Consider the following 12,532-nt stretch of genomic DNA (forward strand, 5'->3'; position numbering starts at 1 on the left):
CAAGCTGCCCCTACCTTCCTGCCTGGGCCCTGGTGCTCTGACTGCAGCAGCGGCCCATTAGCCAGCACCTGCACTTGTGGGCTTGGGTTCTGGCAGCGGTGGGCAGAGGTGCAGTAGCCAGGACTGATATGTAGATGTCAAACTCACAAGACCTTGACCACCCTCCGGTAGATCACAAGATCCCACTTCTGGACTGTCTCTCTCCCCCAGGAGGCAACATTAAAAAGAAAAAAAGAATAAGGTAAAATAGCATAATTTCCTGGAGACTTTCAGCCACTTAACTGGGTTTTTACCCTTCGCAAGGGGAAATGCCAAAACATCTGCGGAAGATTATTGGCACTTTGACCCACAGCCCCCACCCCTGGGGTACTGGGGCAGGGGACATGCAGCTCTGTCCTTGTCACTTTAGTGGGCCCTCGTGTGCCCACACACAAGGTTCAGCGTTAAGTTCAGCGTGCTGAACTTACAGGTTCTTGATTTCGAGGCCTTGGAAATGGAACAATGAATTAGACTTCTGTTTCTTCTCTTTCATTTTTTAAAGATTTATTTGACAGAGTGAGAGTGAGAGAGAGAGAGAGAGAGATAGCGAGAGAGAGCACAAGTAGCAGGAGCAACAGGCAGAGGGAGAGGCACTGAGCAAGGAGTCAGATACAAGGCTCAATCTCAGGATCCTTGGATCGTTGCAGGGCTGGATCCCAGGAGTCTGGGATCATGATCTGAGCCGAAGGCAGTTTTGGTTTTTTTTTTTTAAAGATTTATTTATTTGACAGAGAGAGAGATCATGAGTAAGCAGAGAGGCAGGCAGAGAGAGGAGGAAGCAGGCTCCCTGCTGAGCAGAGAGCCTAATGTGGGGCTTGATCCCAGGACCCTGAGATCATGACCTGAGCTGAAGGCAGAGGACCAACCCACTGAGCCACCCAGGTGCCCCCGAAGGCAGTTGTTTAACCGAGTCACCCAGGTGCCTTACTTTATTTTTAAGTAACCTCTTACACCATCGTGGGGCTTGACTTAGAGCCCCGAGGTCGAGTTGCATGTTCTACCAACCAAGTCAGGAAGGCACCCCAACAACTCTAGTTTTGCATAACCTAATCCTCAAGACTTTGACCACCCACCCCAGGACATCATGGTGGCCCACTTCATTGATGTTATATTGCTTATCTTGGAGAATCAGAAGGGGCAGGAATCCAGGTTGACTGGGGAGTTAAATCCCAGGAAAAAAGTGCCTACCCAGCAATGTTTTTTGGGTCAGCATACTTCTCCCCTAGGTGAAACACAAATTACACTTGTCCCTCCATCTACCCTCAGGGTGCACAAACTATGGCGGGTGGGCCTCTTCAAATCCTCATGAAAGCACTTATGTTTGGGTACTGCCCGCCAGATGCATTTATTGGGTAGCCCTCAAATCTATGCTCAAGTGGGACCTCATGCGAGAGAAGATTCTCGGAGAGGTCCAGGTTCACATTGTGTATAGCAGGCCCAAAGCATATTTGGAACTTGTGGGAAAAATCAGATGTCCTGGGCTTTTTGAGGCCATCAGGTTAACGATTAGGGTTCTATTGGAGATTAGGCATTCTTCCGTGAGACACCACATCACTCAGCGCCCTGGACCACGTGCACCTAACAGCACTCTGATTCATTAGAGGCGGGTACAGATGCAATTGGGCTTGATTTAACCCTGAAGGCACCAGTAAGCTGCCCATCTGTGTCTATAGCAGTAAGAGGGTTATGCATAAACGATATAAACATCAAAGCTTGGTTTATGGTGGCTCCACATGACATACTGGCATTGGCAGTGGATGTTAAGGACTTACAGCCCCACACAGGACATTAAAGGATAGCCGTAAAGGAAAGGCAGCCCAGAGACAGAGCTTCAAGAAAGTAGGATGCATTCTTTTTTTTTTTTTTAAAGATTTTTTTATTTGACAGAGAGAGAGATCACAAGTAGGCAGAGAGAGAGGAGGAAGCAGGCTCCCCGCGGAGCAGAGAGCCCGATGCGGGGCTCGATCCCAGGACCCTGAGATCATGACCTGAGCCGAAGGCAGCGGCTTAACCCACTGAGCCACCCAGGCGCCCCAGTAGGATGCATTCTTCACCAGAGGACAGATAGTTTGTGTCAGAATCCTGATGCAGAAGAGCAGGGACTTTAGCAAGAATGAAGCTGGACTTCCCAAGCTCACCAAACACTTCTACTGCATGTGGTCCCCTCCTCACAGCAAAGCCAAGGCTATGGGCAAGTTGCCTCAATCCGTGGCCCATAATGTGCACCCTTCGACTCTCCTGTCAGAAGTTACACTGAGCATCTGGAGTCAAGGACTGCACTGTCCTGTGCCTGGGCTCAGTGCCCCAGAAAAGGTGACCTATCAGCCTGCAAGAGGAAGGCCATTGCCCTCACGGGGGTAGGGCCTGATGGAGGCTGGGTGCAAGGACTACTACTACTACTACTAACTACTGGCCCTCTGCCTGTACCTTTCTACATGCTTCTTCACCTGAGTATTGAGGGATGACCCATATTCCCTAAAAGGCTTTCATATTTTGGGGGTTTCCAGACCATCTCTACCACATGGTATTTGGTGGAATAAATTAGGATTCCATTTGCTTTCCCCTGGTGGTATCTGGGCAAATTCAGATGAATGGTGACAAAGGGGCAGCACTCTTGCTCTAAGAAACACTAGGATTTGAAACTGAATAGGGGCCACACAGCTGTGTTCGTTTACTAAACCTTATCACCTTCAGTTGCGAGTATTTCTGGTACCTGTGGTTTGGTCAAAGGGCTAAATAAGCCACTGACCTTGTAAAGGTCAACCAGGCCTCCCCTGCTGATACCAATCTGGGTGTGGTCCAAGGAAGCAGCCAATGCCAGGGCACATGTGGGTCACTGAAGCCATGGGTGGGAATGAAGAAATGGGGTCTCCTTCTTGCCTTCTGTGTCTTGGGCACACCAGACCGTAGAGGGCAAATCTCAGGGTCAAGCAGAAGCAGGTCAGTGGTTAGCTTCTGTCTCAGGTACTGGGTGGTATCTGGGTACTCTGGCTTGAGTCCTAAAGTTCTAGATCAGGAGTTGGCAAACTTCTGTAAAAACCCATGGAACGAATAGTTCAGGCTTTGTAAATCAAATGGTCTCTGTTACAGCTACTAGTTTCTACCATCGCAGTGTGAAAGTAGTCAATGAATGAGTTTAGCTATATTCCAATAAAATTGATTTACAAAATAGGCAGCAAGCCTATTTTAGCTATATTCCAATAAAATTGATTTACAAAAATAGGCAGCAAGCCAGACTGGGTCCATGGACAATAATTTGCCAACCACTGTCCTTGTCCTTGATGACACTTAGTAGATGACTTGGTTGCCTGAGGAAACTATGGTCCATTCTGCTCCTCTGTGAGATGGGAACCTCTAAGGTCTGGTGCTTTGCTGAGTTGTACATGGGTGCAGAAGAGGACACCGTGGATGGGAATTTCTGACCAAGTGGTGGGTGCAGAGGCCAGAATATGAGGGCTATGCTGGAACATGTTGAGCCTTCTTCTTCATAAGAAACATCGACAGGTTTATTGCAGATCAGTTCCGACCCTCCTATCCCCATACACACATGGTCCCTGGGTGGGCACTGTCCTTACTGGGCCCTTAAGAGCCCTTGTGCTGTGGCCTGACCACCAGCCCCTCTCTGGTGATGGCCCAGTTGTAGCTCTTCGGTGAGTCCAAAGCTTCTTCCACCCGTGCCTCCAGGTTCTCTGGGGTGATGAAATTTTTTGCTTCCTCCTATTGGGAGACAGAAGACCAGATGAATGAAAGCACATATCTCCTGGCCTTTAGCCCACTGAGAGGCCCCAGCTCTCTCCCTGGATGGATGCTTGGAGCCCAGGTCCTTTGTGAGTGCCCTGATGACCTTCCCATGGAAGAACATCAGGCAGTCTTACCATATTCCTCTTTCCTAGATAATAATCCACTAGACATCTCAGCCAGAACTCCAAGTACACCAGTTGTGACAATCTCGTGTCCCATTGGGTAGAATCTGTTCCTCAACGTTGCCTCAATGTCCCTCTTAATTTCTCTCAAACTTGTCCTTCTTCCTCTATTACTTTATTTTCTTAAAAAAGATTTTATTTATTTGTTAGATGGAAGGAGGGAAACAGAGAGAGAGAGAGAGCACAAGCAGGGGAAGCAAAGGGAGACACAGGCTCCATGCTGTGCAAGGAGCCCAGGATCATGACCGGAACTGAAGTCAGACACTCAGGTGTCCCTCCATCTATTACTTTAATTTAGACCTCATCTATTTTTGCTGAATCACTGTTAACTTGTTTCCCTGCTTGTATTAAGTCTCACACCTGCCATCCTAGCCCAGAATATTAATACTTTAATGATTTATCACCCGCAAAGCAAAATACGAACTCCTTGCGGAAACAGCAGTCCCTCCCACAGATGCGGGCTTACCACCACCTAGCTACTGGAATACTTTTCCTAACAATTCTTACCTCTCGGTCTCTGCCCTGCCAGCCACTCTCCTTGAATTCCTTCGCTCCCAAATCCTCACCTGCTAACTCTAAGGACTCAAGGCGGCTCGCTCGATCGGTGCACGTAGCCAGTGCCCCACTGCGCCGCGCCCGGGCAGACTTCCCGGCCTCCAGCCCCAGCCCCAGCCCCAGCCCCCCGAGACACGACCCACCTGCAGCTGCAGCACTTCCTGCTCCTTGAGTTGCGTCCAGGCCTGCGCCTCTAGGGCCAGCCGGGCTTTCTCCTCCGCCTGCCGCTGCTCCTGCTCCCGCGCCTCCTGCCGCAGCCTCGCTAACCTGGGGTGGGGTGGGGCAAGACACTGACACTGAGCGTGGCTGGCTCTCCCCGGAGCCAGCCAGCGACCCGCCCCGCCTCCCCGCAGACTCACCGCAGCTCCAGCAGCCGCTGGTTTTCCGTCTGGTTCCAGGCCATCAGGTCGCGGTGCTCGGTAGCATCTTGCAGCGCCTTGCGCTCCGCCAGGACCCCAGCCCGAGCCTCGTGCACCTTCTTCCGCACCTCGGACACGAACTCCAGCCTGGGCGGAGACGCGCCCAGAGTCGGCACCCTCTATGCCCGCCCGCTCCCATACACCGCTCGAGGCACCAACGGTCGCCTCCCCCTTGTCACACACACCTGAGGGCGCGCACCGTCTGGCGGTACTGCCGGTAACGCTCCGTCAGCAAGAAGAATTCTACAGGATCCACCGCGGGCGGGGTCGTCACGCGCCCAACCTTGGACTTGGCCGGAGGGTCGTGGCGGGTCTTCCGGCCACGTACCGGCAGCATCAGCGGGGCCGGTGGTCCGCCCGGGGACCCCCCACCCAGGACTCTCAGCGCGCGCAGCATGGCCCAGGCCTACCCCGCGTCCGGCGCGCCGCAGGGCATCATGGGACCCGGAAGCGGCCGCGGGGCACCACGGGACATGTAGTCTACGGGCCTTGCCTCCCACCCCCACCCCGGAGGCCGCTCGAGGGTCGCGTGCTTGCGGACTCCGGCGTTTCCGCCCCAGGCCCACGGGCTCTGGCTGCTCCCACCCTGCGGGGTCTGCACCACCCCGCCCCACCCCTTCCCGTGTTCCTCCCGCCGGCGGGCCAGGCCCACGTCCCTCCAACCCCATGCAGGGTAGGGTCTTAGTGGGGGTGGGCGAGGGAGGGGACGGAGAGAACTCGAGGCAGCAGCTTCAGGGAGGGGACGGAGAGAACTCGAGGCAGCAGCTTCAGTAACTTCACATCTTTATTGGAGGACGACAGGGTGCGGCGCTCTACGTCCGTTCTGCAGGGGGTAGGGGTTGGTCATGCCAGCTGATGCCCTGGTCACCTGGCCGCCCAGCTGCGACCTTGTCCGCCCCATCTCTCCCAACCTGGTTTTGCGGGGGATGACGCTGCCGCCAGACTGATGCCCCTGCCAGCTAGACGACCCAGCTGCGGGCTCTGTAGCTTCCTGGGCGTTGTTCACCCTTAACACACCTGGTTTGTAAAAACCTCAGCTCACACTGACTCATTTAAGCGGTTAAGTTTTTGCTTTATAGGAATTTACAACTTCTCCTTCAGTCAACCGCTCTCCTAGTGCACTTTAAATTTGCAAAGTAGTAATAATCCATCTCTGCACACCGATCTTCTGCAATCACTGTCATTCCTAGTGCATGCCGGTGACCACCTGGTTCTTGGTGCCCTCCTATTAGTTGAAGTTCACACCTCTCACCTCTTTCCACTGAGGGCCTGTCCACCTCCTTCTCTTGACAAGGAAGAAGTCTGGAGGACCCCACTACAGCCAGTCTTATTTATGGAGGTTTTCAGTACAATTATCTCCACTTCACTAGTGACTTCTGTCTTTTAACATAAATATAAATTGTCTAGAATTCTGAGAAACAGGAAGGATAGCAGATGGCATCCTTCTGTGTGTGCCTGGGGTGTCTTGGCATGGAGTGTGTCAGTGTTGCCTTGTTATCCCCCTCTTCTGTCCACACCCCCCCAAGTCCTTAGAAGCAGTGGCCCGTGCTGGCCCATGCCCAGCCCCTCCCTATACTTACCAGCAGTGTCTGCACCAGGTGCTGCTTCTGGTGGAAGGGCCACCAGCCTGTGGTTCTGCGCTCCCAGGGCACACTGTTCTCAGGGGGAGCCAGGACGTCGCTTGGGAGAGTTTGGGCAGTCTGGTCTGGGCTGCTTGCTGCAGTGCCCAGGACCCATCCTCAGAAAGGAGCCAAGGCTGCGGCCTGCCCACTACTCCCACCCCAGGCTCTAAGATGAAGGAGCCCCAGCCAGCATCTTCTTCCTCCCACTCAGGCTGGGGAGACCCTTAACCCACCTAGGAGCCTTGGAGCCTGCTGGGGGTGCTGGGCTGAGCTACAAACTCGTTTTCCTCTAGGGTACCAGCCATGGGACCAGTGTTGGGCCTTCGAAGATCCAGGGTGGACAGTGAGCAGCAGCAGTAGCAGAAAGCCTAGTCTGCAGCTGGCCATGGCAGGGCTGCTCCCGTGGAGAGTGGACAGCACTCAAAAAGAGACACTGCCATCTATACCTCCCTTCTTTTCTTTCAGGGGCCCCCCGGACAACTGGCACTTCAGGGGCAGCTTTAGTGCTTCCTCATGCCCTTCCCATTTCTGCCACTGCTCCTCATCCCAGAGCTCGGGGATATGCACCCCAAAGGCTCCTGGCAACTAGCCTTCCCCAGAGCCCCCTGGGGGTTCCCAGCCTTGCCAGCTGAGGGCCTTCCTCAGTCCATCAGGCCTACCCCTCCTTCCTTCAGGGATTCCAGAAGTGGGAGAGGGTTGGGAAGAGGAACAGACTCGGGTAAAGGGAACTAACCAAGAGTAGAAGCAATGTGTGGGCATTTGGGCACCTGGTGCATGGCATGCTGCCTGTGTTCTCTAGTTTGCCATCTCTCTTCCATGGCAGGTGAGGATGTGGAATGGATTTCTGGTGGTGACAAGGGCAAGTGCTTCTATCCCTTGTCCCTCCTTAACTAGAGGCAGCAGGCACAAGAACAGCATTGGGGGTAAAGGGAAAGGTGTTCTCCCCTCATTCTCCCTCACGGACATGGCTCATGGGTAGAGGAACTTGGGAGGGAGAAGAACAGCGTGCCACACACTCAGGACAGACTTCCAGCCAGGAGCCCCAGCCCTTGGGAAGAGCAGCCTCTTCACTCACCACAGGAAAGCTCTGGATGAAGTGACTCTTTGAGGTGGCTCCTCAGGCGACAACAGGACCCCCGGACAGCCAGCTCTGGGATTTATTGATCAGGTGACTCCACCCTGTTCCTGGTCCGCACACTCCAGTGACGTCTCAAAGAGGGAAGGGGAGCAGCCTGACACCCAACACCCTTCCCTTACCACTGTATGTTCCTAGTTTATTTTTAGCCAGTGCCCCTAGGTCACCAGATAAATTGCTCCCTCTCCCTGTCTTCCCAGGGATCTGACGTGGTAAGACTCCTGCTCCAGCCTGGCCAGGCCCTAAAGAATCATCTTCCCACTTCCCAGGCTGCATCCTCAAGCTCTTGCCCTTTGGCCTACAAAGCCCTTACTCTTCTCTGATCCAAAAAGGGAACTGTGGCCTGGAGGGGACAATGCCTGGGGACCCTGAGTGCCACACAGTTGGCAGCCTGAGTGGGGAGCCCAGCAACGTGTGAAGGTCTGGGGAAGACTATGAAGGCCTGAAGGCTTGTTTGCCCCACTGTTAAACTGGGTTGGATGGAGCCGTCCTCATCCACACACCTGGGCACCAGGGCTGGGTCACTCTAGATGGAGGCAGGTTTGGGTGGGCACACCTACCCCCAGGTGGTTTCTCTCTCCTCCCAGGAGGCCCAAGAGAAGGGGTCCAGCTAAGGGGACAGTGCAGCATCTGTGGGCCTATGAACGAGCAGGGGGTAGGAACAGTTTTGCCTCTCAAGGTTCCAAGCCTTCCCCTGTGCTCAACCCAGGACTATTCATGGTGTTGGGCATAGCTAAACTAGGACACTCGGAACGTGACCCCACTTCTCAATCTGCGTCAGTACCGCTTTCCACCGCCCACCAGCTATTAGCCTGGGGGCCAGGAGGAGGGCAGAGGCCTGTTTACAGGATTAATAGCCAATCTCTGCATTTGCGCTGAAAAGCAAATGCAAGGGCCAGGGTCAGGCTTGGCATTGTGGCAGTCAGTCGTCAGAGAGTAGGTGCGTCAAATCCTGTGGGAAAGATTGGGGAGGGGATGGCATAACGGGCACCACAGTCATCCACAGGCACCTGGACTTCAGCTGCCCAGGCAGGAAGGCACTCATGAATTTCCAAAATGACTTATCTTTAGCAGGGACCCGAAGCAATATGTAGATTGTATATTCAGTTAAACTGTTTCGGGAAATAAACACTTTGTTCCTATATGTGTTGGTTAACCAAGTAATTTTGGGGGAAATATTTGTTTTGTGAAAATGACTGAGTTCAGTAAGTTAGCTTAGTTCTGGTTTGGGTTTACAGAATGTTTTATTCTGTCCCCTGTGTTTATTTTAAAAGAGGAATGGGGGGGCGCCTGGGTGGCTCAGTGGGTTAAGCCTCTGCCTTCGGCTCGGCTCATGGTCTCAGGATCCTGGGATCGGGCCCCGCATCGGGCTCTCTGCTCGGCAGGGAGCCTGCTTCCCCCTCTCTCTCTGCCTGCCTCTCTGCCTACTTGTGATCTCTCTCTCTCTGTCAAATAAATAAAATCTTAAAAAAAAAAAATTAAAAAAAAAAATAAAAGAGGAATGGGGTGTCTTTATTTTTTCTGTAACTTGTTTGTGGTTTTTCCTAAGAAACCAAACCAGAACTAAGCTTCCCAGCAGATGCTTTGGTTTCTTTCTTTCTGGCAACATTCGTAGCTTTTCAAGAATGTTTTCTATCCTCTTTTAGATTATAGACTCTGAAATTCATCCTTCTATCCCTCTCAGCAAGGCACAGAAAGCCATTTGTTCACCACTGAGCTCCAACTAATGGTCGGCCCTTGAGGATATGACTTTATCCATTCTGGGAATTGCTTGTAGTCAGCTGGGAAAGGTGAGGCTTAGACCTGAGTGCTCAGGTACTGCTGGAGCACAGAAGGGCACAGACCCTGATCAGATGGTCTGGGTGATGGATGACAATGAGTTAGCTGGAGTCTGCACACAGAGCCGCTGTGGGGCTCCCTTGTAAGGAACAAAAGCGGTGAAGAGTCAACATAGGAACTGCCAGTGGATCCAGATCCCTGGACTAGGGGTGGAGGGAGAGAGGCGCAGAGAATGCTGGAAGGCCGCAGGAAGGGACAGTAGACTCTGGAGAGACCAGGTGAACCCCTGGGCAGTGGGAGTGTGAGACAGGGGCCCGTGAGTCAACCCATGCAGTCACTTGGCAGGAAGCAGGATATGCCTCCCTGGAGCTCAGGAGGGGAGCTCAGGGTTGGAGAAGGGCGGAGGGTCTACAATACACAGACCACAAGAATGCCTAGTCTCTGAGGAAGGAGAAAGAGGAGGAGCAGAGACTACAGAGTGAAGATAAAGTCAGAAGGGAAGAACTGGTGGACAGAGAGTAGATCTCTGACAAGCAGTAAGAAAGGAAACTGTGAGGATGAAGGGTAGAAGAAGGGAGAGTGAATCTATCATAAAAGCACAGGCCTGGGAAAAGTGCCCTTTTTTTAAAAATTAAAACCAAAGACTTGTGCATTTGGTGATGGTGGAGTGCTGAAGGAAACTTGAATGCCCAAGAGGGGACTGACTGGATGACGTGAGCTTGGGACTGAACACTCCTACCATCTTAGCCTCTGGATCTGAGGCACTTCCACATAAAAGTCCTGGAAATGTGGACAGATCTAAAAGGAAATGAAAAGCTTTTTAATCTAGTAAGTGTGGATATATAAAGACTTACCTTGGACAGAATGACATAATCCAGACGTTTTGGAGCAAAGCACCAGGGAAGTTGGAGCAGCCTTGGCCGGCTACCTCCTCTCTCTTCCACGCCCCTGTGCTAGGGAAACAGTGAGGACGCTGACCATTTCCCAGGGAACAAGGCTGGCTGGGATCACTGCAGCGAAGCTAGGCTGGGAACGTAAGGTGGGTCCTGGCAACTAGCTGAGAGCTGAAGAGGCTGTGCCAGTTGGACAGGAGCTGAGAGGACACTGGCTCCTGAGACAGCACTAACAGCAGGGCCAGGAGCGGCCCAGGAGAGCCCCAGGCCTGGTCTGGCTGCCCCACCCCAGACAAAGGGAGACGCTTCCTCAGGGAGTCAAAGCTTTTATTACCTGATAATCCCTAGTGTGGTGCCAGAGATACCGCTCTGGTCCCTTTACTCCCCACAGTGGGTTGTGGTGGTGATGGGGGAGGATGGAGATGGGAGAGGGGAGGGATTATTTACAGAGCAGAGAGGGAACAACAGCCTGAAAGGGGCAGGGGAAAGGGGGGAACCAGGAAAACCAATTTCCTCAAGAGCTCTGAGAACTTTGTGCTTTTTTCTTAGTTGATGCTGAGCTACCTGGAATGAATTTGTGTTCCTTCTTTAGGAAAAGAATAAACCAAAGAATAATACAGCCCAATTTCCAGGCAGAGGATTTCACGATATCAATCCAAACATCACACTATTTAATTCCCCAATAAAACATTGGAAAAAGGACTATCAGTGCTAACACATTTACATATAAAATCTTCCACCTAATAGGTAATAGAAGCCTATGTACCAATTTCTAAAACAGTTATAAGATATATACACAATTTTGGGTATATTAACAAAACAGAATATTACAAAATATTAAAGGCAATTTTCCTGTCCACTGGATCTCATCACCTCTTACTTGAAGTTGGCATAATCTGAGAATGCATCAATATATTCCTGCACCACCTTGTAGCAGAACTCATACTGTTCCTGCAGAGCAAACGGAAGAGAAAAACCAGCAGTTACTGAGGACAATAGGACCTGCCGTTCCTGACCGGTTTTTAAAAGAAAAAAAAAAAAAAAAAAAGAAGCCTGAGGGGAAGTGAATGTTTTTGGACTTGAACCTGAGTCCTGCCCTGCCTTCCAGAGTTCTGACAACATTCCCTTTCTGGGTTGAGTACAGCTAATTTTGTCCAAGTGGAGATGACCCAAGAGGGAGACATGGTCCTAGGCCTGCAGTGGTCAGATATGAGTGCGCCGGGCTGGTGGACCAAGCAGGCAGGGAGATGACCTCACCAGAACTGCCAGGCTGAAGGTACCCCAGGTCTCAAAGCCTCACCAACGCCTAAACCTCTTAAAATGTATTTTTCTTTCCCCTTAGACATGTCTAGCTCTCCAGGGTTCCGGGGCCCTTCCAGATGTTTGTCCTCATAGTCAATGGTTAGTGGTCACTGAGAAGGGCAGAAGCCTGAGTAGAAGAGGAGGCACTCCTGAGTCTTCCCACCCCAGGACCCACGGAGAAGTGCAGAGCCCTGTGGGGCACCCAGGCACCCCAGCACCTCATTCTAGCCTTCCAAGAGGCCACTCAATTCTTTTACTGCTGACAGGGCTGTGCCCCTCTGCTCTCACTGCCACCGAGGCTCATTCTGTCTGGGGCACCTTGGGGAACAATGGGCCCCCTGGGAGAGCCTTCCCCTTGTGATGGCCCCGACAGAGAAGGGCTGTGGATGGGAGGTGGTGTGAGCAGCATACCAGTGTCTGGACCATGTGTGGCCTCTGTAGCCGCAGGCTCTTGACAGTCTGGAAGACATCCAAAATCCCCTCCGCTTTCACCCGTTCCAGGACTGTGCTTAGGGCACAGAAGGTCCCCGTCCGTCCTGCCCCCGCACTGTAACAGAACAGACACATTTGTTACAGCCCGCTGGGCTGGGAAGGTGAAGACAGTAGCAATGAGCACATAAAGGCCAAGGTGGAGGCTGGTGCTCATGGGAACGGGTGGCATCTAATGGAGATGGTGGGGTGGGGGCCCATTTGCTCCTCTCCCCATAAGCCCTCTGCTCACACTGCTCTGGGGAAGGAAGGGGTACCGCTGCTGCCCTTCTTGTACATACCACTTTGCCACTGAGGGACTCGCCCATAGGACGATGGTGAAGAACGTCACACACCCTCCCTCCCACCCAGCACTAAGCCTTCTCCGTCTACCTGA

At 52.5% G+C, this 12,532-nt stretch overlaps 3 protein-coding genes across 5 annotated transcripts in view; all 3 read right to left on the reverse strand.

Moving 5' to 3' along the window:
* Window positions 1-3,527: 3,527 nt before the first annotated feature.
* Window positions 3,528-5,446, reverse strand: MRPS26 (mitochondrial ribosomal protein S26). Its single transcript, XM_045980067.1, has 4 exons — window positions 5,122-5,446; window positions 4,877-5,023; window positions 4,661-4,784; window positions 3,528-3,756 (listed from the first exon to the last, which is right to left on the reverse strand). Exons 1-4 carry the CDS (start codon window positions 5,331-5,333, stop codon window positions 3,622-3,624), a joined length of 618 nt encoding a protein of 205 aa, XP_045836023.1. The 5' UTR covers window positions 5,334-5,446; the 3' UTR covers window positions 3,528-3,621.
* A 137-nt stretch (window positions 5,447-5,583) lies between these two features.
* LOC123926726 (progonadoliberin-2) lies at window positions 5,584-10,580 on the reverse strand. The gene is made up of 3 exons (XM_045980778.1): window positions 10,327-10,580; window positions 6,792-8,645; window positions 5,584-6,653 (listed from the first exon to the last, which is right to left on the reverse strand). Exons 2-3 carry the CDS (start codon window positions 6,943-6,945, stop codon window positions 6,466-6,468), a joined length of 342 nt encoding a protein of 113 aa, XP_045836734.1. The 5' UTR covers window positions 6,946-8,645; window positions 10,327-10,580; the 3' UTR covers window positions 5,584-6,465.
* A 433-nt stretch (window positions 10,581-11,013) lies between these two features.
* PTPRA (protein tyrosine phosphatase receptor type A) overlaps window positions 11,014-12,532 on the reverse strand; it is a 149,439-nt gene continuing 147,920 nt past the window's right edge. For all 3 annotated transcript variants that reach the window (XM_045980776.1, XM_045980775.1, XM_045980777.1), the window contains 2 exons: window positions 12,079-12,214; window positions 11,014-11,316 (listed from right to left, as the gene is read on the reverse strand). In XM_045980776.1, coding sequence (XP_045836732.1) covers window positions 11,242-11,316; window positions 12,079-12,214 — 211 coding nt within the window. In that variant the 3' untranslated portion in view covers window positions 11,014-11,241. The remainder of the gene's footprint in view (window positions 11,317-12,078; window positions 12,215-12,532) is intronic.

The sequence above is a fragment of the Meles meles genome, chromosome 16 (genome assembly GCF_922984935.1).
Source record: "Meles meles chromosome 16, mMelMel3.1 paternal haplotype, whole genome shotgun sequence".
NCBI classification, from domain to species: domain Eukaryota; kingdom Metazoa; phylum Chordata; class Mammalia; order Carnivora; family Mustelidae; genus Meles; species Meles meles.

Coding starts and splice junctions, on each gene's coding strand:
- LOC123926726 (XM_045980778.1), bottom strand. CDS start 6,945: ATGGCCAGCTGCAGACTAGGCTTTCTGCTACTGCTGCTGCTCACTGTC. Junction 6,654..6,791: donor GCAGGCTCCAAGGCTCCTAG/GTGGGTTAAGGG, acceptor TGGGCACTGCAG/CAAGCAGCCCAGACCAGACT.
- MRPS26 (XM_045980067.1), bottom strand. CDS start 5,333: ATGCTGCGCGCGCTGAGAGTCCTGGGTGGGGGGTCCCCGGGCGGACCA. Junction 5,024..5,121: donor CAGACGGTGCGCGCCCTCAG/GTGTGTGTGACA, acceptor GTCTCCGCCCAG/GCTGGAGTTCGTGTCCGAGG. Junction 4,785..4,876: donor CAGCGGCTGCTGGAGCTGCG/GTGAGTCTGCGG, acceptor ACCCCACCCCAG/GTTAGCGAGGCTGCGGCAGG.